We start from the raw sequence: 22519 nt of genomic DNA on the forward strand, positions 1-22519 counted from the left end.
AGCGCCCCCTAACGTCAAGAGGCGGCGTCGCCGGCTAGTGACGTCACTCCATAGCAACGCAGCGCCGCGGATGGTTGCTAGGGGCGGCCATGGACGCCCCCGCCCGGCCGTGGCCGCCGTTGGTGGGCGACTACGCGGAGTTGCGGGGGCTCTTCCGGCTCCTGCAGGTGAACGGGGGCTGGGGGGGGTGGCCCGGCTTTCCTCACGGCCTCCATTGACACACGGGGAGAGCGGGCGTCAAGTTAAACGGAGACGAGAAGGGAATAAAATGGGGAGGGATGGGGGCACGGAACACGGGGATATCGCTGTCAGTAGGAACGCGTTACGGTGCCCTGTTCCGTCGGGACCAGGATGAGTTCAACCTTGTGAACTCAGCACGTCCGCTGCTGTTTGAGCTTTCCTTTCCATCGCTGAATTCTCAGCTGTGCTGAAACGCCCGATGAGAAAACTGATGGGGTCGGTGTAGGGGCTTTACCTCTGCTCCCTCCGCAGCCTCAACCGCGCGAGAAGAGAACGGGATCCAAAAATCAGAATTCACAAAAGGGCTTTAAACCCTCTTTTTTCCCCCCGGTTTGCAGGCAGGAGGGAGAGCAGCCGGGTTAAAGCAGCGAAACGTGCTGCTTCTGTGGTTTTGATTGGTTGGTTTTGTGTGGTTGTGTGTGTTTCCTGCGGGTCCCGTCGATCCCGTGGCCCTGTAGGCTTAACTTGCACAAAATGAGGTTTCACTTTGCCCCAAAAACGTGCTCAGGTGGCTGGTTTGGTGCTGCCTGTGTGGGCTGATAGCAGTTCTGGCTCTGCCATTACACTGCTGGAGCCAAACCCCTCAGGTCTCTGTTTGTGTTATAAATAAGCAAAGGCAAGTTGCTGTGGGGTTTTCGTTTCATTTCATTTATTTATTTGTTGGGGAGGGAGCTTTGTAAAACCATATTTCACTTTTTCAGCCTCTAAAATAGGGTTTATATTCCGTTTTGTCTGTTGAAGGGGACCTGAGAAAATGAGTTAGTAAGATCCCCATCATCACTTTGCTGTAATGTTGCAGTATATCATGACTGCAGAGCCCTTTAATTTTCCTCCGACTTTGTCCTGTTGCTTTTCAGAACATGCTTGAGGAGCTGATAATTCATAAGCCAGAGGACCCCATTCAGTTTATGATAGATCATTTAAAGGAGTACAACGATGATGGTAAGTGAAAACTGAGAAACTAGAGGCAGTGCAAGGCCTGGCTTGCAAAGAGCTGTTCAGAAACAGTATTTTGGTTGGCAAAGGGTGGGCAAAAGGTTTCAGACCATGCCTTGGAAGGGGAAAAAGAAGTGAGCATTTTGCAGTGGTTATAAGTAAGATGCTTTTGATTTCTTCTTCTCCTTTTTTTTTTTAAGTGGGTAATCTAATAAAAATACACTTATAACAGTTATAACAATGAAACCCTCTGAGGGAATAACAAGGAGTTCTATTGTATCAATTATTAATGTGTTCTGTGCCCCATCTGATATTTCCTGTTGTCTTTAAGCTCGCTAATTACTCCTTTTGTCAGGTGTAAATTTGGTTTCCCATCCTACCTGGGCTGGCAGATTCTCTGGGTTTTGATTAGTTAGTTACTAGCTGTTGTTAATGAGTTCCACCACTCAGTGGCACCTCAGATGAAGGAGCAGTGAGTGTGCCTACTTGTACGCATAACAAAACCTGGTAAATTGAATGGGAAGGCTGTACTCTGCACAATAAAAGCTTGTACACTCAATCAAATTATTTGATTTACAAACTGTTCACCCTTAGGCAGATTCTATTTGGATATGCACAACGGAACTCTAATTTTTGTTCTGCATGAGCTGTCAGGAATAGCTGGTGTCATGTTGCTTTGATGTTTCTTTAAAAGCAGAGTAAACCATTATGAAAGTTCTGCTGCAGCATCAGTGAAGTCTTTATCACTGGAGGTGCTCTGAGCTCTTTATACATCGTGGTGGGGATCAGATGGATGTTGACTGAAACGCTGCTCAGTACCAAAACCAGAAAGAAATATCCAATCCTGCAAACTATGCCCGACCCCTCCTGACGTGGGCAGCACCAGTGATCAATCTGTTTTATTGCCCCGTGGGCAATTTGCAGAGGAATTTCAGCTTGATAGAATGCTGATAAGATTTCTCCATGTCACTCTGACATTTGTTGTGGAGCCCCACAGAACGGTTTGAGCGGATTTGGGCGGGTTTCCATTTTGTGGCTTCTGCACATGGAGGCTAAAGATAGAACTACAGCAGTTGTTTGTCAAAGGAAAAATGCTGTCTGCTTTTGGTCTGGAACAAGCTATTAAGAAGGGGAAGGCACTCAAATTAAAATTAGAGACTAAATGTTGTTTTAGAGATAAATTATATGAAAAATAACATAACAGAAATCTGTAACAGGGTTGATTTTACCTTTTTGATCATGGCAGAAGGTGCTGACTATTTAGAAGAAAAAAAAACCCTTATTAGAGCCATCAGTAAAGCAATGAATTTTCATGATCCTGCCTTACTAGACAGCTTTAGCCCTAGAGAAAATTTCAAACAGAGATGTGTGGAAAAGGAGTATTGCATCTATCCCAGGTGTGAAGTTAGAAAACCTTTTTAATTAATAATAGGATCTAAAGTACTCTTAAAAATATAAACAAGTCTAATGATGATTATAGCACACAACTGCTCAGAAAGCTCCTAGGTTAGATGCATGCCGACGGGTTTGCACTTCCAGTTCTGTGCTATTATTCTTTTGTGTGATCCTTCTAAAAACCTTAACGAACGAAATGTAGGTTGAGAATTCTTTAATATACAGAGATGCAAATTTTCTATGTTGTGTCTTGGTTTTAGTTAACAAAGAGTGCTTTCAGGATCCAAGCAGCATTTCTGTGAGCTTTGGCTTTGCAGTTGTTCCTCTGAAGGAATTTAACAAAGTTCTTTTAGAATGTTCTTCATGTACTGCATGCTCTTCTTCTCTGACAAGGAATTTCCCTTACAAATTAAGCAGATTTTAATGCATTAATATTAATCGTAGACTCTTTTAGACCTAAATGTAATGCAGAGAGTCCAGTGATATTTCATGATTCCGGGATTCATTTTATTTATTGCTAAAAGCATCCTTGAATGTTAAAACTTAAATAGTGCTTGGAAGAGTAAATCCTGTAATGCTGAGGCAAAACGTGGAATGGAATGTGATCTGGTACTGCAGAAAAAGTAATTTCCTGGATTTTTCTGACTTCATTTGGGGACTGGAGGTCTGGACCTCCAGCATTAAGCACTGACTGTGTGCTGGTTGGAGGGGGTTAAACGTGGCATCCAGCAGTGTCCTGCTTGTGCCCTCGTGTCAGATGTTTGGGGAGGATGCTTTAGAGGAGTCTTGCAAGTGTGCAAATGAGTAAATCAGTGAATTACGCTGCCCCATCTGCTGCGAGTCACTAAGCAGAGAGAAAACCAGATTTAGTACAAAGTGAGCATTTACAGTAGCCCTGGGCAATATTAAAGCATGATATGGTGTATATAATGGTATGTTTCGTTTTTTATCAAACGTTTGTCCAAGAAAGCTGTGTATTAAAGCTTCAATACCTAAGGGTTTTCTTGTGAATTTTAAATCATGCTCCTAGTTAAACCTCAAAAGGATCTGTGGATGGAAAGGTTTTTTGATTTTCTTTGAAGTGGTTTGAAGAAGTTGATTAGTGTTGGCACCCGAGCACTCTTTTATGACGCTGTTTATAAATAATTCCTAAGTATCGGGCTGGAGTTTCAAGGTGTTAGATTAAAAAAAAAAAGCCCTAGGATTTAATCACATTACATTTGAAAGAAATTAGGTGATAAAAACAGCTGATGTATCCTTTTAAAGTATTTTTCTACATTGTGTACTAGTTCTGTTGCACTTGCAAGAACCAATAAGGGGGAGTTTTTCTTAAACCTTCCGAGTCAGATAACTTTGTAAAGATGAATCTGTAATTTGGGTTTCATGTATGTTTAAAAATTGCACCTGCCCAAGAGCTGTTAAGTGAGTGGAAGGCCTCATAAAAATACATTTCACATCGTTCCGTGTCTGCTGTCATCAGTGACGCTGTATCTCCCTTGGTTTTAGGAACTAAGAGGTTTGGGGGTGCGCAGCCCCCTCCTCTGTTCTGACCTGTGTTACTCCCAGTAAGCACTTGTCAGTCCCTTCTGTAGATGGTCTTCTCTTTTATTTTCCTGAGAAAACATCAAAGGCATTAATAGGAAATGGCAGCTCAAGGGATTGCAGCCCAAAATACAGTCGTGCAGGAAGTCCCAAATACTTTCCTGAGGGTTGCTCCATTTTCCCCTATTTTTTTGCCTTGCCCCTGCTCCGTTCACATTACAGCTACCAGGACAGAGAACGCCAAGCTGTGGGTTGTGTTTCTCCCCATCTTGGGTGGGGAATGTTCAGCAGAGAAATACAAGATACAGAGAAGAGAAAGAAAAGGACTTTCAATGCTGACTCGAGAACATGAAGGCAGCTGTCAAAGGGTAGAGGAAAAAGTGCTTAGTTTTGCAACATCTAAATCTTCTTTCAACCCTGACACAGCTGATTTAGTTGCAACTAAAAAGTAAAGTTGTAGGATTTGGGGGTTTTTTTTTGTTTTTTTTGTGTGCTGGGAACCAAAAGCTTTGCCAAAGTTATGTATTTTTGCCACCATACTTTGTAAGGAAAATGAGAGAAGAGATAAGATGGTTTCCAGAGATCACATCCAATGTAATCTACTCAATGATTATGATAACAGTCACTTTTAAGTAGTCTTGTCCTGCCACTTTTTTTTTTCTTCATTGCAGAATATGTCTAATAGCTCTAAATAAATATTTTAAGGAATAAAAGTCAAACTGAGAGGAGAAAATGTTCCTGTTTATGCTCTGGTTCACCCTGTACACTATTCATCCATTGAAATAGATAGAAATACGTTTAAGTGATGTGTTTAGTTAGAGCATCAATCTCTCTAGCCTTGGAGGTTAAAGAAAGACCAGGGTGGCACTGAGTGTTCCCCCTTCCCCCTCAGAGGAGCCCAGTGCTGAGGTTTACATTCAGGCAGATTTCCAGTTGAAATAGTTGTTTCATTGTGATTATGTTTATATTGTGCAATAGAATAGCAAGGAAACAAGTTTGGGTTTTTCTGTTCTGCATCTTAACATTCACATATTCTCATTTCTTAGCCCCGAGAATTTGCATACTCGGTCCACCTGCTTCTGGTAAAACTACAATGGTAAGTATGCTGTTTTCAGAGCTCTAACACTACCCACATACCTTCTTGCTTTTTAGTGAGCTCAGTGTTACAGAAGTGCACAAGGCAAGTTGAAGGGTGGCATTCATGGGGTTGTTCACCATAACCTGTACGTTAAATGGGAGCATTCAAACGAGCTCTGTGACAACTTGCATGGGCAGTGCTGGTGATATTGCTGTAGTGCAGCAGAACTCTGCTTGCCTTTTTAGCAGGGTTAATGAAGCTGGGAGGAGTACCATCAGTACCAAAACCATCAGTTTGTGGTGTTCCCATATTCTGACGGCTTTGTTTGTGGTTGTCTTTCTTGTCCACACTGAAAATGTCAAAGTTGTGTTTTGAACCACAGAGAGAGCTGAGTGTAGAAACTTCACAGCTGATGGTGCTGTGTGTGTGTGAAAGAATGCTTTCTTCTTTAAAATCCATGTTATAGTAAGGTAGATGAAAAAGGCCTTATTCAAAGCTGTGGATTCTTGAACATCTTTGTATGATACTGTTTAAAGTTACACATACAGTCTGTTTGTTTAAATTGAAGGCGAGAAAAGCTCCCTGTCTTTCTCTAGTCTGCTGAAAAAATGCTTCATTTTCATTCCAGATATTTCATCCTGTATTTCTTTTTTCTTTCCTCAGGCAATACGGCTCTGTAAACATTTGGATGCCACACGTATCTCTCAGGAGACTTTGCTTTCCAAGGAAACATTAGCTGTGACAAAGGAAGCAAAGGCATATAAAGAAAGAAAACAGGTGTGTAAGAGGATGTAATAATGGTAGTTCTCATGTCACAGAAGAGGAATTGCATTGCATTTCCATGATATCCACTGCTATGAGTTGAGCAGATCAGAGTAAATATTCTGGTATCTGTGCTGGTTTGTACATTGGTTTACATTCATGTAGGTGCAGGGTCCTTCAGAGAGGAAGGGTAGCCTCTGCTGGATAAAAAGATATCAAAAAATATAGAAATATGTTAGGGCATAGAATTTAGGGGCAGGAGTGGGAGGAAATATAGAATAACGGAAATCTTGAAAACATTAACATTGAACATGACAAAGCTGAGAGAAGTCCAGGAATGCTCAAGACCATTTAAAGAGTGTTTCATTATATCATTGAACTAAGCATCTTCTGGTTTCAGTATATTTGGTAATCTCCATAAAGTAAGCTTCTGAGGCTTCCTCCAGTACAAAATATGTACGCAAAGAACTCGTTTTTGATCTGACAGAGCTACTTAGTTGTGCACGTTTGATTCCTCTGTAGCATGACACGAATAACTCAGTGCATTAACTCAAAAGTTGAATGACAGTTCAGTCAGTTATTGGAAACTATAGAAGCTTTCAAGCTGAGGCAGTAGCAGTAGACTCAGGAGATCATTCAATTCCCAGGTGTGCGCACTCTGTCCAACCATAAAAGCACTGTTTGCTCCGTTCCAGCTTATTCACTGAAAGAAGTATGTTTTTCTGTGACCTTCTCTGGCAAGACCACTGGTCTGAGTTGCCTTTTTCTCCATCATCTGTTTTCATAAAAACTGAAATAATTTTATGTCTGTAAGAGTACTGTATCCCTGCTGAGTTGGATTTGAATTGGCCAACAGGTTCAGAATCTGCTGAGATGATAGATGGTGTAATCTCATTTTTTGGTTTCCTGAAAAAACTAAGTTGAAAACAGAGTAGTGTCTGTTAGACTGAATTAGCTAGTTAAGTTTGGAGATATCTCAAGTAATATATGTAAAGATCTGAGAGGAAAGATGTCATTGAACTCATGTAACTTGCTGGCAAAAAAGTTTGCTTTTTGCTGGGATGATAGAAAATGATTCTTACTGAGAATATGTACTTGGAAATTTTAGGTCTAATTATTAGAGATTGTTTTACTGGATTCATAAATTTCAGCTTAGATGGGGGAGAATTTAAAACAAAAATTCCTATTGGTTTAATTACTCTAATTATTAACATCTTTCAGACTATACGGATGTACTTTCATGGGTGTCCTTTTTGGCTTATTTGATTTAGAAAGATGGATGGTGTGGAAGATAAAAGGTGAAAATGTCAAGGCTAATCAGGCTGAGAGGGCTGTGAAGAGTACCTGAAGAGCAGAATGTGTAGGTGTTTCAGTACTGTGCAGTTTACCTTTATTTTTGAGATGTTAAATGCTAAATGGATGTCTTCATTCACTCATTTCTTTTTTTCTTTTACATGAGCTTGATTATTTGTATTTAACTCCTAAAACTACAAGGGAACTCCTTGCTTCCTCTAAATCAATTGAAGCTTTAGAGTAACTTAAAATGTAGGCAGAGTATCATCTCAAGAGCTGTATGTTCTCTTGCTTGTTTCATGGCTGCTGGCTACGTCTACTTTTGCCGTAACCGACCCTGGGTTCTTCTGAAGCAAGCAGTAAACTTGATTCCTCCAGCATACATAACATCCATTAGCACTAATAGGTTTTGAATGTCTGTTCAGGAACAGAACAATAGCTGTTTATACAATCTTTGATACAACCAGGGCATTTAAAAAGTGCTGCTGGCCAAAGCAATTTAAGAAATGGAAAGAGGAAAAGCATGAACTGAGACTGTTTTTGAAAGTCTACTGTGAAGATCACATGGCACAAATTAATGTTAGAGGAACGTTCCGTGTGTATAAGGTTTCTGGGGCTAAATTAACCCCAGTGCCAAAGGTCATTCGTTTTTGGGTCAGTAGGCCAATGTTACAAGATTTGGGTGAATGCTACAAAAAGGTCTGCAAATATTTGTTCGCATATTTTACTTCTCTTTAGCGATGCTTTCATCTCTTTTGTGTTCACTTCTAATAAGAAAAAAAAAAGCATTTGAGTTTTACCTGCATAAGATTTCATGGTATTTAAAGAATGTGATTATTCTCTTTAGCTCAATTTTTAAATTTGGACATGCAGTCTTCCACTAACACACCTGGCCACTTACTAATGAGCACAGCTGAAGTAGTGAATTTTAAATATTGACTGTTCAAAGCAAAATGTGATCATTCTGCATGTAAAAGTATGCCAAAAAGAAGTGAAATATTTGAATATTCAGTATATTTGAGGAACTGTGAGCTACCAATAAATATTCCATGAACAGAAAAAGAGGCTACATTTTTTGATAAATCATTGCAAATTATTCCCTCATCTGTAGTTATTATAATGTTAATGGAAAGCACCTTCAGGTTTTTCCTATAGCGGTGTCTAACGATGAGGTACTGCATGTTTCACTTCTCCTGTTAGGTGGGTAAAATAAGAGGCTGACACAGCTGTGCTAGCTGTGGGCTTGTGAGATGGGTGTGCTTTTAATGCTATACCGAGTTACAGGTGTTTGTGTACTACTGCATCATTTAGAGCTGCTCTACAGTTACATCATATCCTCATGATTTCTTAGAAAACAGAAGAGTGGAAAACCCATGGCATCCTTCTCTATGCATGGTCAGTGTTGTAGCCTCTTCAAGAAGTCACTAGGAGGAAACAAATAGGAACTGTTCCACTCATATATTAAAAAAACAAACGAGAAAAAAAAAAGCCCATCCTTTTTGTGTATATTTCTCTGAATGGGCTAAAGATATGCATTCATGATTTTCAGAATGCTCAGCCAGGTTTCTTGTACCTTTTGGAGGGTTTGATGTTTCAAGCAGCGTGTCTTTCCATTAACCAAACTGGATTTTGGGACAGGCTCAGAGTGCTTTCAATAAGATACAGTGCTTCAGCCAATAGATGTATGCGTATCGTTTCTGTTCTTGTGGATTCCTGGGTGGAGAAGTCCCACTTATCATGATGTATTCATGTGTTTATGTGTAAATGTGCTTTAAATACCACGGATGCATCGGATTTAATGGTTTCCAATGCAATAATCAGGTGTTCTACAAGCGAGCTATTGGAAGTGATTTTGTAGGCCACTGCTCAGTGGGAGGAAAACTGCCCAGGAAATGAGGCTGGAGTGGAGCCACAGAGAGCAGAAGTAGCTAAAGCACAGAAATACCCATGTGTCACCTCGATTGTTTTTGTGCAATAAACCCTGCTCGAAAGAGCACTAGGAATACCACAGCACTGAAAGAAGGTAGTATAATTTAAATTGCTTTGGCAGAGCTTAGCAGAGTGGACCCCTGGCAGTTGCTAGCCCGTCTTGACATGACACATCAAAGAAGTAAGCAAGACGCTGGCTGTTTCTGATAGCAGCATGATGCACCTTTGGAAGGTGACAGACTCAAAGCCACAGACCCAGGTTCCAGCAGCGAGAGACCGCGGGAGGCTTTGCCTCACCATCCTGTGGGACCTGCTGACTTTCAGGAGATGCAGCAAATCCTTTCCCTTTTTCTCTTTCACCTGCTCGAATGCTGCCTGATGAATGGCTGACACTACCACAGGTGCTGAGGACTGGGGGCAGCAGAGAAAAACAAAACAGGGAAACCACCACCTGACTGGGCCACCTTGTCACTTCCACTGCGGGGTGAGGGCTGTTTTCTTCAGTGTGTTCTGCAGTGCTTTCTCCACTCGACTTTAAAGCAGCAACTCATGTGGTAGTGTGTTCAGTGCTCCTGGTGAAATTGTTTTGTGATTAGCGGTGCTAGGAAACCTTCACCACGTTTCCTCCATGTCTACTTACATCCCTTAGCACAGCGTAAGCCTACAGAAACCCTTTTGTGTTAGGATTCTGTCCAGAAGGCTTTTTGGTTAGACCAAGAAATGGGAACCCACGATGTATGGGAGTACTTGGAAGGATCCAGTTCACATTGCTGGGTGAAAGATAATGCTTGGGAGGTGCAGAATCTGACAGCAGCATTTTTTCTGAGTGATGGCAAAATGCGTGAGTCTGAGGGAGAGCACTCAGACAAATGGACATCAGCTCTGACTGGTGTTGCTAATTGTTTATATTTTGTCAGGTTAAACTGGCTGTTAACTGAGTTCAGCACTGAGTAAAGGCCTTAAATTGACGAGGGAGTGAGGATGATTTCCTACAAGGAGAGTGCTGTTAATTCATTGCCAGGTACTCTAATGTAAGAGAGGAAGAAATATCATGGGAAAATGACAAATCTGTACAGGAGGATCTTTTTTCTTCTGCCCAATAGCAGATACCCACCCCTAGGTGTGGGCAAAGTGAAAGGCACAGAAAGAAACTCAACTGAAAATCTTGAGACGTGTAATTTCAATTCAATTTGGAACTTCTCTGTTGAAAATTAAACTAACATTAAAATAAACTTTACCGTGTATTTTAAATAAGCTTTCCAGGTGATGAAAGATTGAGGCTAAATAAAAACTGAAACGAACTCCCTGAAAATTAGATGATCTTCATGTTGTCTGTGGTTGCACAGCTCACACAGTGGCTGTTTGTTTCACTAATTCTGCGTGCACTGACATGAAGTAGTGGGTCAGATACCTGTAAAAAAGATTGTGTGATGTCCTTATGGATCCCTTTGCCAGTTTGATGCCCAGCGTGGCAGTCAGTGTGCAAAATTAGGCACTGTTTCCATGTTGGTGTGCAAAGTATGTGGAAGTGGACTTGGGCAAAATGTGCTCAGCTTACCTTCAACACTCATTTTTGTGCCCTTATTAACTCTCTGATCTGTTATGTTAACGACGTGGGGCTCACATGGTTTTATTTATATATTTATTTCAAGAAGACATCTCAGTTCACCTTTAACCGGAGTATGCCTGCATGATAAAATTCCTTTTGAACTCAATTGTGAATATGCAGCCTTTTTTTGTTGTTGTTGTTCTTTCTTTAGAAAATTCCCAACGCGCTTTGGGCCAATCTGATCCGGGAACGTCTGTCAAACGTGGACTGCATCAAACAAGTAAGAATTGCTCCTCGGAGGACCGGTGGATAAGCACTTACACAACTCGTGCATAGTAGTTAGCATTCTGAGTCCTGAGCAGAGGAGGGAATGGGGGCAAATCTTCGGGGGCTCTGGAGCGGATTGCTTTCTTGAACATCAACAGAGGGAGTTTGGAGCTTTATTAACAGGATAAAGGGGAGGATGAGAGTATGCATATGCTAATCTTTTAGCACTGAGATGATCAAAGGCTGAACAAGCGTAGCTTTGTTGATTGCCTGGGGCAACTGGCAGAGTTGAAGTGGACAAAACAGATAAACAGAAAATATATAGAAATCAATATGTTAAGGCTTTATCTCTTATTGAGAAAAGGAGGGAAAACAGTCTAATGCTATTCATTTCATTTTCCTTTCTTTCTCATTGTGTCCTTTGTTTCTTCCTGTGTGAGTAAACACTGAATTTGAATATATTCTCCTCTAGGTAATAATTAATAAGTTCACTGTTAGCTTATACAAATAGGCGACTGCATAGGTTTGGCTGTATCCACAGATGGGTGGCTTTCTTTCTCCCCTTTCTACTCCCCAGTATGCTCAGTCTTAATGTAAATAGAGACTTTTAATGTGTAATCAAGAGACCTTAAGTAGATTAACACTGATTAATGTCAGGACTCAAGGAAATCAAAATCTCTTTTATGTGTTTCCTTAAAAATATCAGGTGTTATAGTTTATTGACTCCATAGTCAGACCATCATAAAGGATTATTTGCAAGAGATGAATTTATAAGGATAAAAACCTCTTTCTAAACAGTGCCGAAATAATAATGTGTATTATTTGATATACTCTGGGGAGGAAAGAGCCTATTGTCCAAAGCAGATGTTGCGCTCAGGAAGGACTGACCAGAATTTCCAGACAAACAGTACTTGTGCTTAGAAGGGTTGATCCTTCTCTTCAGCTGTTGGTCAGAGGACAGCTGGTACTTCCTGACCTTGCAGGGATGTGGCAAGCTCACAGCTGTACTAAAATGTGTTACACCTGGACATCATCCTCTACTTTGTTGCTTCCATAAAGCAGGGCCAGTAATTAATGTTTCATTGAAGTGTGAAAATGGCTTCTTGAAGTTGTCTCCACATCAGCCCCGAAAGAAACTGAACGTGCTGAAACCTTATGTCCCATGTTTCTGTCTCTGTAAAACTCCCAAGAACTCAGAGCATTGTTTTCTGCCCCGAATGAAAGTTTCTGCTTTTACAGCTCGGGTGATGCCATAAAGGTCTTCTTGTGCTTCAACGTAGTCAGTTGTTTCAGCTTAGGCCACTGGTGGAGCTGCCTTTCTGTGGACGAGCTTTGTGTAAGCTAGATCAGATGGTCAATTACAGTCTATGAACTGTGGAAAGGATAACTTGATCAGGATGGTAATGAATAGCTGGAGATGTAATCTCTTAAATTGTTCTTGCCTGGCAGGTTTGCTAGGGGACATCTGTCTGTGTCATATATCTGTTACAGAAATAAAGCTGTAGCAAAATAGGTGGCATGCTGCTCTCCTTCAGCAATGCCTTAGGACTAGCAATAGCTAAGCTGTGACCTATCCCATTAGATAATCCACTGTCTGTGTGGGAATTGAATTTAAAATTCTGCCTGCTGGTATTTAATGTTGCAGAGAAAAGTCATTAAGCTAAAATAAATCTTGCCAGGTTTGAAGGAACCACATACAGTGTCCTTATTTGTGTGACAGTGCTCTTACACGCAGGGGAAAGAACCTCAGCATAAAGGTCCTTCCTTTTACATCCACAGAGGAAGCTCTGAAGGAGTGAAAAAAAGTTAGGGTGGGTGATTTTTGAACAGTTCATTGAATTTTTAGCAAAATCCAGGTTTACTGAGACATGCTGTAACACAAACCTGGGGTGCGTTTTTGGCTTGCATAGATATTTGCAGATGACAGTATGAGACTCCTCCTCCCTCAAGGAAACATGTGCAATTGTTTTATGACTGGACATGTAGGAAGCAAAAACATGGCTCATCTCTAGATTCTAGTTTTCTACCAGGTGTGGATCCCACAGATGATGATGGGGCTGAATCTCTGCAAATTTGGAGCAGTGAGTTGAACCCCGCGTTTTTAAATTAGGATTTAGGTACTCTAAGCTGCTCTTATTTTAAGTCCCAGGTCATGTAAACTCTGAGGTGACAAGATGGTGAAGATGCCAGCAGCTGCACAGCGTCCTGCCTGTATTTTGTTCCTGTTGTTATCAGAGCAACACGGAACCAGCAGCACTGGATGTGTTACACAACCAACAAAGGTGAAAGCCTTTATTTCTGAAGCTTCCCTGGCACTCAGGAAGAATGAAATTTGTATTATTAGCCTAGGTAAGATTTCAACTGTTTTTAGGAAATAAGCATAACTGACTTCTCTAAGTAGAGATAGTTATTAAAAACATTTTATTTAACAGAGAGTAATCCATGATGGATAAAACTTCCTCACGTTGTGCATGTCTTCTCCATGGGAGAGGAGATCTAGGGATTTTAATTGCTGTGTGTTCTCCCTGTATGATTGGGAGTAATGCAGTGGATTTTGTTCTTTGTTGAGCAGATTTATGCCATCTCCCTCAAAGCATGAGTCAGCTTTTTTTTTTTTTTTTTTTACTGGAAATGTTAATAGATGAGGAGCTGGATGTTGGACACAGTACCACCAGCTGTTTGTTTTATTTCTCCTTGTGGTGTCATTGGGTTGGCATTAATTGCACAGCTTTCATCCCACTGACAGTAGGAATACAGGATTTTTTGTGCCATTGTTTTGACACTCACAGGTTTATAGATGTCACAGGCATTCTCTAAGGAGAACATTTTTATTGATCAACGGCTCTGCTGGAGACTGTGTTGTGTGTTCTTCTAATACAAATGTCGTTAGGACTGCGAGGGATCAGATGGGTAGGTCTTCCAGCACACACAGAAAACTTATTGCAAGCATTATGTTAGAACCTGGGACTTGGGAAGTTGATAGGAAGACTTTTCATCTTTCAGGGTTAGTACATGTTGGTTATAGCACCTCTGGCTGTTGTCTAACTCCCAGTGCTGGGGCTGAAGAGGGAAATCACTGAACTGGGGAAGGCTGGTGAGCAGATTGCTATGTGATGAATAGATGAGAGAGAGCTGAGCAGCCTTAAACTATTTGGAAACTAAGTTTAGGCTGGTGATGCATGTGAATAGTGGCAGAAATACACCTGATTGGTATTAAACAATTCAGAAGGGAGGTGGCTACCACTGAAAGGGAAGGGAAAGAGAGTGATGGCTACTGGTTATTTCGATCTTGCCATGACAGACAAAGATCATGGTGTTCTCTCTATGAAGCTCCATATAAAGATAGTGAAAATCTGTTGGTTTTTTTTTTTTTCAGGACCTATGTGGCTTTTTTATAGCTTTATAGCAAACTAAAGCTACAAAAAGACTTTGCATGTGGGAATAAGAGGTTTCTTCCTAATGGAAAATTCAGTCAAGTTGGAGCTTCTTCCATCATCTGTACTCCTAACACTGACAGGCTGCAGGAGCCACGTTGGCAGCTTGGGATCCATCCTGGCAGAGCTATTACTGATATCATCTTGTTGCATTATTGTCTGTCCACTTTCTTTAGATGGTGGAGAAAGACAGAGTACTTCTTCAGAACTACTGAATGATGATGATATGGAGAATCTGTTGTGATGACCTGTTTTCCTAAAGGCAGAGCTGGTTGTGCCCTTTGGTTGCCATGCTTGTGGCTAAGATTTCTTTCAGAGTTGCCATGTAATTCGGTGTTACACCTATGTGCCGTCCCTTTGCTGTTTTCATTATGCCAAGCCAGTCTCAGTTTTGTATTTTCTAAAACATTTTAAGGTTGTGCTGGTCAAATAACAAGAGAGAATTAAATATCAAAGTCATTATTATTGGGGAGGAAGGTGTGAAAGTACGTAGGCTTGGTCTTACAGCAGGGAAGTGAAGAAATGAGATCTACATTTCAGAATGACCTTGAGGTTTTCCTTTTCTCCACATGCCTTAAATCTGGAGAGGAAAGTGATGGCTTTGAATGTACTTCTTTGTCACTGAATTTCGGTGTGGTGTGGGTCTCCAAGGAGCACTTCACTTGGCATTAAGGCACCAACACACTGCTGTATTTACAGTGGTCTTCATGTGGGAAAGGATGGAGGTTTGCAGCCAGTGACCACAGAGTAAGGCACCGTGGAATTACTCATTTTTAGCCTTTGTTCAACCTGTGATGTGATAAGGTGCGATCCACGCTTGGATGTAAGGTTACTGCTACCAAGAACAAAAAAATAGATGACTTCTTAAAGAAGCAAATTTACAATGTGAAGTTACTAATTACACTTTAATGATGGTCAGGAGGGCAAAAAAGACCAGTGTTTGCATAAAGCATGATAGGCATATTTTAAGTCAGGTCTTGCTCTGCTGTGTGTTGCTTCCTCTTGCTGGTTCCCAAGCCACACTCCTTTTCACTCTTTCTTTTTTTTTTTTTTTGATTTTTTTTTTATCTGTGACATCTGCTTGGAGCTTGTCCCTCCTGTGATACCATACTACTTGCAGCTGTTCAGACCTCCAGCTCTGAGCTGTGCATGGGGTGCCCTGAGCATACGGCCTTTTTGATGTGTGATAAAACAGAACCAAGCCACTGGGGGTATGGAGAGGGAATGCAGCAGAATATCAATAAACCTGTTCTGAACAAAGCTGCAGCTCTGTGGTGGAATAGACATTTCACTGAAGTGTCAAGTAGATGGATAATGTATTCTAATTAGGGACTGACTGATACCATGGAACTCAGAGACCTTTGGAAATAAGATCCAAAATGCTAACTGTCTGTGTAGCATGTGTTTATTATGCATTTGTTTAATGCCTTGAAATGTATTTGTTGCAGGAAGGTATTTTTTGGACTGTGTTTTACTGGACTGCAAGAACTTTTATTTATAAAATTCCTTGTTGCCTGCTTTAAGGACCTTTGAATTGAGCGTGTAAGCATCTTGCAGCTTACGCTGTTAAAAAAACAGTCTGTATTTATTGCCTGTAGTGACCCCAGAAGCAATGGTTTTGTGGCGTGCTGGGTATTTTCGTATATATTTTTTTCTTCTGCTTAGTTTCCAAAAACACTGTACTTGGAGTGAAGAAAATGAGTCAGATTTGTAGCCTGTGTAAATAGGCGTGGATTTATTGGCTTCCAACTTCTGATGCCATTTCTCCCAAGAAGAAGATCTGGGCCTGTATATATGCCATACAAACACAGTGTATTCAGAACTAGAGCTGAAGTTGCTTGTGTACTGCTAAGAATAGTGTGCTGCTTTGCCTCCTGCAAGTCCCAAGGGATAAATTGATTTCTTAGCACCTGCATGACCTTAGGCAGCGGTTCATTCTAATTCCATAGAGCAAACACTGGGAGTGGCAAAAATGGCTTGCAGTTTCTTAAGTCTCTTATTTCCTCCAGCTATCATCAGGATGACATGTTCCTGGAACCAGGCTAATTAAAGAATTTGAAGTAGTCTACTCTATTTTCATGTATAATTGGAATGTCCCGATTTCCTCGTACAGAAGTCATGGAGATGTGTGAAAATACTTCTAAAACCTTTGGACCCCATACTGGCAGAGCTTCAAATTTATGTGGGAGATGATAATGATTGCTAGCTAATGCAATATTAAAGTGTCTTATTTATTTCAGCACAAAGATGGTTTTCCGATTTATTGTAGTACCTCAGAGTTATCTGGGGCTGTGGGATGTAGTGACAAGGATGCGTGGTTAAGCCACTAATAAAAATTAGAGAAAGTCCCAAAGATTCAGACTTGAGTCTGGGAAGTGATTACTTCTCAAATGCAGCATCACGCAGAAGCAGAGTGAGGCTGCTGCTCTTCTCTGCTATTTCACAGATCCGTAAATGTTTTTTTAAAGATGCTCAATCCAACACTTAGCTGGCTATAACAAGGACTTAAGGGAGCAAAAGGCTCTTTTTTCTTTTCCCTTTCTTTTGCTCTGTTGCTTCATTAGCTTTGGGAACGCTGGTTCCATTACTGTGAGTTTCCCTGTATAATTTAAGGAAATAATGAAAGCGTGCATGTTTTCCTCATTGTTCTTGGCATTAAATCTGTCTTTAGATTTGTTTAGCCTCTTTTTTAGCCACAGTGTGGGCTGGTATCCTTTTGAATATTTCAAAACTGTGGAAATTGTTTTGGGGTTGTTTTTATTCAAGAGAGAAGTTTCCTTTTGTAAGGCAAGCATGGAAAAAAAAACCCAACATTCTTGCTGCAAAACAAAAGTGCCTATTGCACTGTGGTGGTGGTAATAGTGCATGTCACTTCACAAAAATACCAGTGCCCTGTGTTTGTATTCTTCTCTAATAGGCATCTGTAACAAATATGCTGTAGTGATAGAGAATGAGGCAGTTTCAATTTTTCTGCATGTGGCACTGATATTTAGTGCTACTTTTTTTTTATTTTCTCTTCTCGGACCAATAACACTTTCATGGTTTGGTTCAATAGGGCTGGATTTTGGAAGGCTTCCCTGAAAATCAGGAACAGGCGCGGCTGCTGCAATCATCTGGCATCACTCCGAGGCATGTTGGTAAGCAGTGCAAGGTTTATGCATGATTGCAACCAGCAGGTGAAAGCCTCCAGTGTTTTTCCTCAATAAATTCAGTATCAAAATTGAAGACAACAGAGTCACCAGACAGCCAAAGGATGTTCCTGTGTAGTTCAGTTTCACTCAAAACCTTGAGGTAACCTATAAATCTTGAAATTCTCTTTCACACACAAACTCTTGTCTTCCTAAATGTTAGAGAGAGAAAATTCCAGCAAGCATCTCTGAATAGCTGTATGTAGCTTTGCTTCAGTGCTAGGCAAGTACTAGGTCTAAATTTTTTATGATTTCAATCTCTAGATCTCTATATCAGTCTCTAAATCTGTTTGGTGATTCTCAGATTGCAGCGATTTCCTCATCCCCTAAATACAGATTCATTCTTTTGCCAAATTAGAGCAAACTGCACTCCACTGAGTGAAGCAGAAGCATCATTGGTCTCCAAGAGTGGGGTTGAATTATAACTTGATTTGAGAGGAACATTTCTTTACTGGCAAAAAGCTCATTAACACGACCTGTCCAGCTGCCCTTGCTGTCTGGAACAGCCAGCTGTCCCAAATTCATGTAGTCAGAGAAGCTACTAAGAGTGTAAGAAGTGATCACAATTGCTTGGAATACAGTGGAAAGTGATAGATGTACTGCTTGCCAGTGGATGCTGAACTTAACACAATGTTAGAGAACTCAAATTGTCACTTTGGATTTGATTTGGATGAGGTTGACTGTTAATGAAGAATTCGGAATCACTGCAATAGAGTCAGGCAAAAGTGTTTAATGTCTGGTACTTGCATGTATTTTTAATGTAGCTAATAACATTTGAAGTCAAGTTTTGCTCACAATTATATCTGTGCAACCACGACCTGAATGAGAATCTTAAAGCTCAGTCTGTCTAGTTAATCAAAAAGATTGAGAGGAGATTTTTGGTGTATGAGTACCTTAATAGGGAGAAAAGTGCCTGAAAGTGTTATTTGATACAGTGAAGAAACTCTTAAGAAGAACTGGTTTGAAAACTGTAATCAAATGCACTGAAAGCAGTGATTAAATTACAACATTTAACTGTGAGAATGATGAGCTGAAAGCAACCCGGGGAACTGACAGATTCTCCATCTTTTGATGCTTTCTAATTAAGTTTGAACACTTCTCTGGGAGGTTATCCAAAAATAAGTTTCACTGGTTTCACTACCAAAGTAGCTGGGTATAAAGTAATTGCTCATGGTGCAGAAGAGAATCAGTACTGGATGGTCCATAGGTGCTTGTTTATCCCAGATTCTGGATATAATGTACATGAGGAAGATCCTTGTTAATGGATATGGATGGTGGGACAGCCAGTGCTCATAGGTTATTATTATTATGCATTTTCTCTTGCTGTACTGTTTAGGAGATGGAGGAAAACTGATTAAAGTGAAACTCAGGTATTTGCAGTAGAACACTGGGAAAGGACGATTAAAGGGGAGACAAGTGTTTGAAATGCATTTATCCATCTCTAAAACTAGAACACACAAACCAGCTGCCAGAAATAGAACAACTAATGAGAACTACACTTCTTTTCTTTCTTTCTCTTCCTGCTCTTGTTTTGGTGGAGGTAGTCGTGCTCTATGCTGCAGACACTACGCTGATCGAGAGGAACAGCGGGAAGAGGCTCGATCCCCTCACAGAAGGTGCAGTGTTTGTTTCTTCTTGTTCTTGACTGGAAACTAGGCTAGGATAAGTCTTTAAATACATCCCTTTAAAAACAAGTGGGAATCTGTGATTTAAAATTTGAAAATGTGTGAAGTTTGGAAAAAGTATATGTTGACATTGCATTATTTTCTGTACCAATAACACGTGGGAAAATGAAGAGCTCGTTATTGATAATTTGATATTGTAAATAGTAAAATATGGCAGTACAGAATCCATGAAGGTTAGATCTGTCCATATGAATTTACGTTTTGTCATGCATATGTGCTGGATCCTGACTTATTTTTCTGAGCTTTAAGCATGCTTTTCTGTGCCTTCCATTAAATGACTGCCACATAGACTTAGTTCCACATTATCTGTTGAGCAGCTGTCAGTACAGGTAACAAGAGTGTTGCACAGATTATTGCTTGTTCCACAATTTGAAGCTTAAACGTAGACCTTGGTGTGCTCCAGAAACCTGCTGGAGCTGGGCAGGACTGATGAAATCATCCTCTTAGCTCCTAATCACTGTCGAACTTTTAGAGGTGTACCATACGACCTTTGACTGGCCAAGTGATGTGCAGATACAGCAACGTTTGGTGAAACCAGATCTGTCTGAGGAGGAGATGTCAAAGCAACTGCTGGAATATCATAGAAACTTCCCTGGGGTGTTCCAGATCTACCAAAAGATTTTGAGATCAATCAATGCAGACCAGCCTTGCGTGGATGTCGTATCACAAGGTAATTGTGCATCTGCTTGGCAAGTGGTAGTTGATAAACTCTTGTCTGAAAGGTAGCTCCTAGCTGTTGTGGGTTTAAGATTAGTCAACGCAATGACTCCCAGCTGAGTCGTGTTCTCTCAATTACAGAATTTGGGCTGTTCCTGATGATTATTCTTACAAGACCACATAAATGCATGTAACTGGAAAGTCTTGATTGCACTTTCCTATCAGGGAACAGCTTGCCCAGCACAGCAATTGTCAGTTGCTTCTGTGAGAATCACTTACAGGCTGCACTGTGGCTCAGCTGCTGAGCCCCCAAAGGGCTCATGCCTTCCACAGGTCTGATAATAAGGAATAGTTGAAAGCTGGTAACATTTCATGATTTAAAAGCTGCTTGTGCTCGTAGCTTTTCTCTTCAACCATTCTTTGTTTGCCTTTGCTTGACTGTAATGCAATCTGACCCTAGCATTGGTTCTTCAAGAAGAAAAGAAGAAAAATGCCAGAACAACCAACTGATATAATGTACTTCGCAGCTGCCAGTCTGTAGATGATCTGTTATATCCCAGTAATTTTGCATCTCATAAAGGTCTTTTTTTACTGACAAGTGCTGCACTTTTAAGATAAACAAGTATGAAGTTTATATTCGGAATTTACGCATTAATTACCTCTAAATTACTTAATTAAATTTAAAAGTTCATATCATAATTCATAAAGAATTCATGCCTTGAATTGTAAATAAAAATGTGAGTGCCTGAATATTAATTATTATTAATTAATAATGTAGTGAGATAAATTGAAAATTGGAGTGAAAAAATCCTCTCTAGATCTTTTTTTCTGCAGTGCATCAAGCAGCCAGATTTTTTTTTTTTTTTTTTAAGAATAATTAGATGTGGAGACTGTCTAGGGGATCATTACTCCTAATTAACTTGGTTATTTACTGCAAATTAAGCATCATTTGTAAGCAGGGTGCTTTGCCTGTAATGTTTGTGCTTTTCAATACACAGGGTTATGGAAAATGTTCAGAATAACTAGAGCACTCCTTGGTTAGCTGATACTGGGCTCTGCAGCAAACAGATTTTGCTGCTGCCATTTTTCTGTTTGGTTTTGGTTCTGTGGTGGCTTTTCTTGAAGTGTTTGTATTACTACCGATGGAGATTAAAAAATACTGAGTTCTCAGCAGGGTTGGGATTTTTATGGGTGGTTTTGTACAACGATGAGATTTTGCAGACTCCTGAATTTTAATGGAATAACTGCTTAGATGTGCTGGGAGACGTGACATCTCGTCCAGTTGCACGTTGTAGTATCCCAGTACAACCTGAGGCGCTGGAAAAAGAGATGTGTGTGATCCTGTGTGCTTGCAGTTCGAGTTAGTTTCTCAATTCTCTAGATTCTCTACCTGGAAGTAGCAGAGCAGGAGCTTGCTCAAACTGCTGCTTTATTAATTAATTCATAATGATGCCTACGTGTCTTGCAGAGGGTCCTTAGAAAAATTGTTTTAAGCAGCAACACTTTATCAGTAGCAATTCAAAAACTTATCCCAACGATATTTTTCATCAATCCTTTTCTATTATTTTAATATAGAACTACTATACATACAAATCCTAATGACTGCCCTACTAAGGTTCTATTTTCTTATAAGGACTCTTTAGTCTATATAGACTTTTTTATTGGGATTGGAGATGCCTAGGCTAATACTGTACACTGCAGGTGTGGAGTAAACTGAAGTGTAGGTGTGCTAGTGCAGCTTTCAAACATGGGTAGCAGTGGCAGTCAAGGTGCAGTAGCATGAAGTTGACTCTTCCTATGTGAATCTGTGATGCTGGAAAGCTCACGTAGCTTATACTGCAGCTTTAGCTGCTCTCCTTACTGTTATTTTTGGCCAGAAAATGAGCATGGGGAGTAAGACTCCTTGGCTGTGTACAAATACAATCCTAATTTGTCTTCACTGTCAAGACACCTCGTGCTGCACCATCCTGGTGTCTGCCAGATTCTGTTCTGAGACTGTGGCAGTGTTCAGATCTCTGTAATGCAGTTACAATTAAAGTGTGTGCATCCTGTGGTCTTTTCAAGCTCTTGTAGTCTGTATATTGATATGACTGTACATTTTAATAAGCAGTACAAAACGTGGAAGAAAGAATAATGTCCAGCAAACAGAATCGAATGGCCTCTACATGTTGTGCATGAGTGTTGGACAAAGATATAAAATTGTGCTCAATTGTGTGTTGTCAATGCCATACTGTGCTGTGACATGACACATTACAAGTCTATAATAATATAATTAGGAGTATGTTAATCACAAATGATGCTCTATAAATGTCACATTAATTTAACATCCTGAGTTTTTACAGTTAAATATTTGTTCAGAAACTGCAGAAAGTATTAAATGTAATTATCTCCCTCTATAATTTGCATGGTAAAATTGTACCTATCAAGCAAAAAATGACTTCTGCTAAAAACAACATGGTAAAAGAGCAATTATTAATTGAATCTGCTCTTTAAAATGATTTGACGTCTACTGATGAAAGAAGGTACAGGAGCCTAATGATGGTAAGATTTCTAAAGTGCTTCTC

At 40.3% G+C, this 22519-nt stretch overlaps 2 protein-coding genes across 4 annotated transcripts in view; one reads left to right on the forward strand and one right to left on the reverse strand.

The window, feature by feature from the left end:
• Positions 1-22519, reverse strand: part of GTF3C4 (general transcription factor IIIC subunit 4) — a 151904-nt gene that overhangs the window by 76439 nt on the left and 52946 nt on the right. The window lies entirely within an intron of this gene.
• AK8 (adenylate kinase 8) overlaps positions 108-22519 on the forward strand; it is a 61595-nt gene continuing 39183 nt past the window's right edge. For 2 of the 3 annotated variants that reach the window (XM_065737487.1, XM_065737488.1), the window contains exons 1-8: positions 108-167; positions 1098-1182; positions 5160-5209; positions 5855-5968; positions 10936-11004; positions 17481-17562; positions 19158-19229; positions 19771-19968. In XM_065737487.1, coding sequence (XP_065593559.1) covers positions 1101-1182; positions 5160-5209; positions 5855-5968; positions 10936-11004; positions 17481-17562; positions 19158-19229; positions 19771-19968 — 667 coding nt within the window. In that variant the 5' untranslated portion in view covers positions 108-167; positions 1098-1100. The remainder of the gene's footprint in view (positions 168-1097; positions 1183-5159; positions 5210-5854; positions 5969-10935; positions 11005-17480; positions 17563-19157; positions 19230-19770; positions 19969-22519) is intronic. The other variant, XM_065737486.1, reaches the window with a different exon arrangement.

This window comes from Cyrtonyx montezumae, unplaced genomic scaffold, assembly GCF_038088225.1.
Source record: "Cyrtonyx montezumae isolate F1298 unplaced genomic scaffold, pur_monq_1.0 scaffold_20, whole genome shotgun sequence".
Classification (NCBI taxonomy): Eukaryota; Metazoa; Chordata; class Aves; order Galliformes; family Odontophoridae; genus Cyrtonyx; species Cyrtonyx montezumae.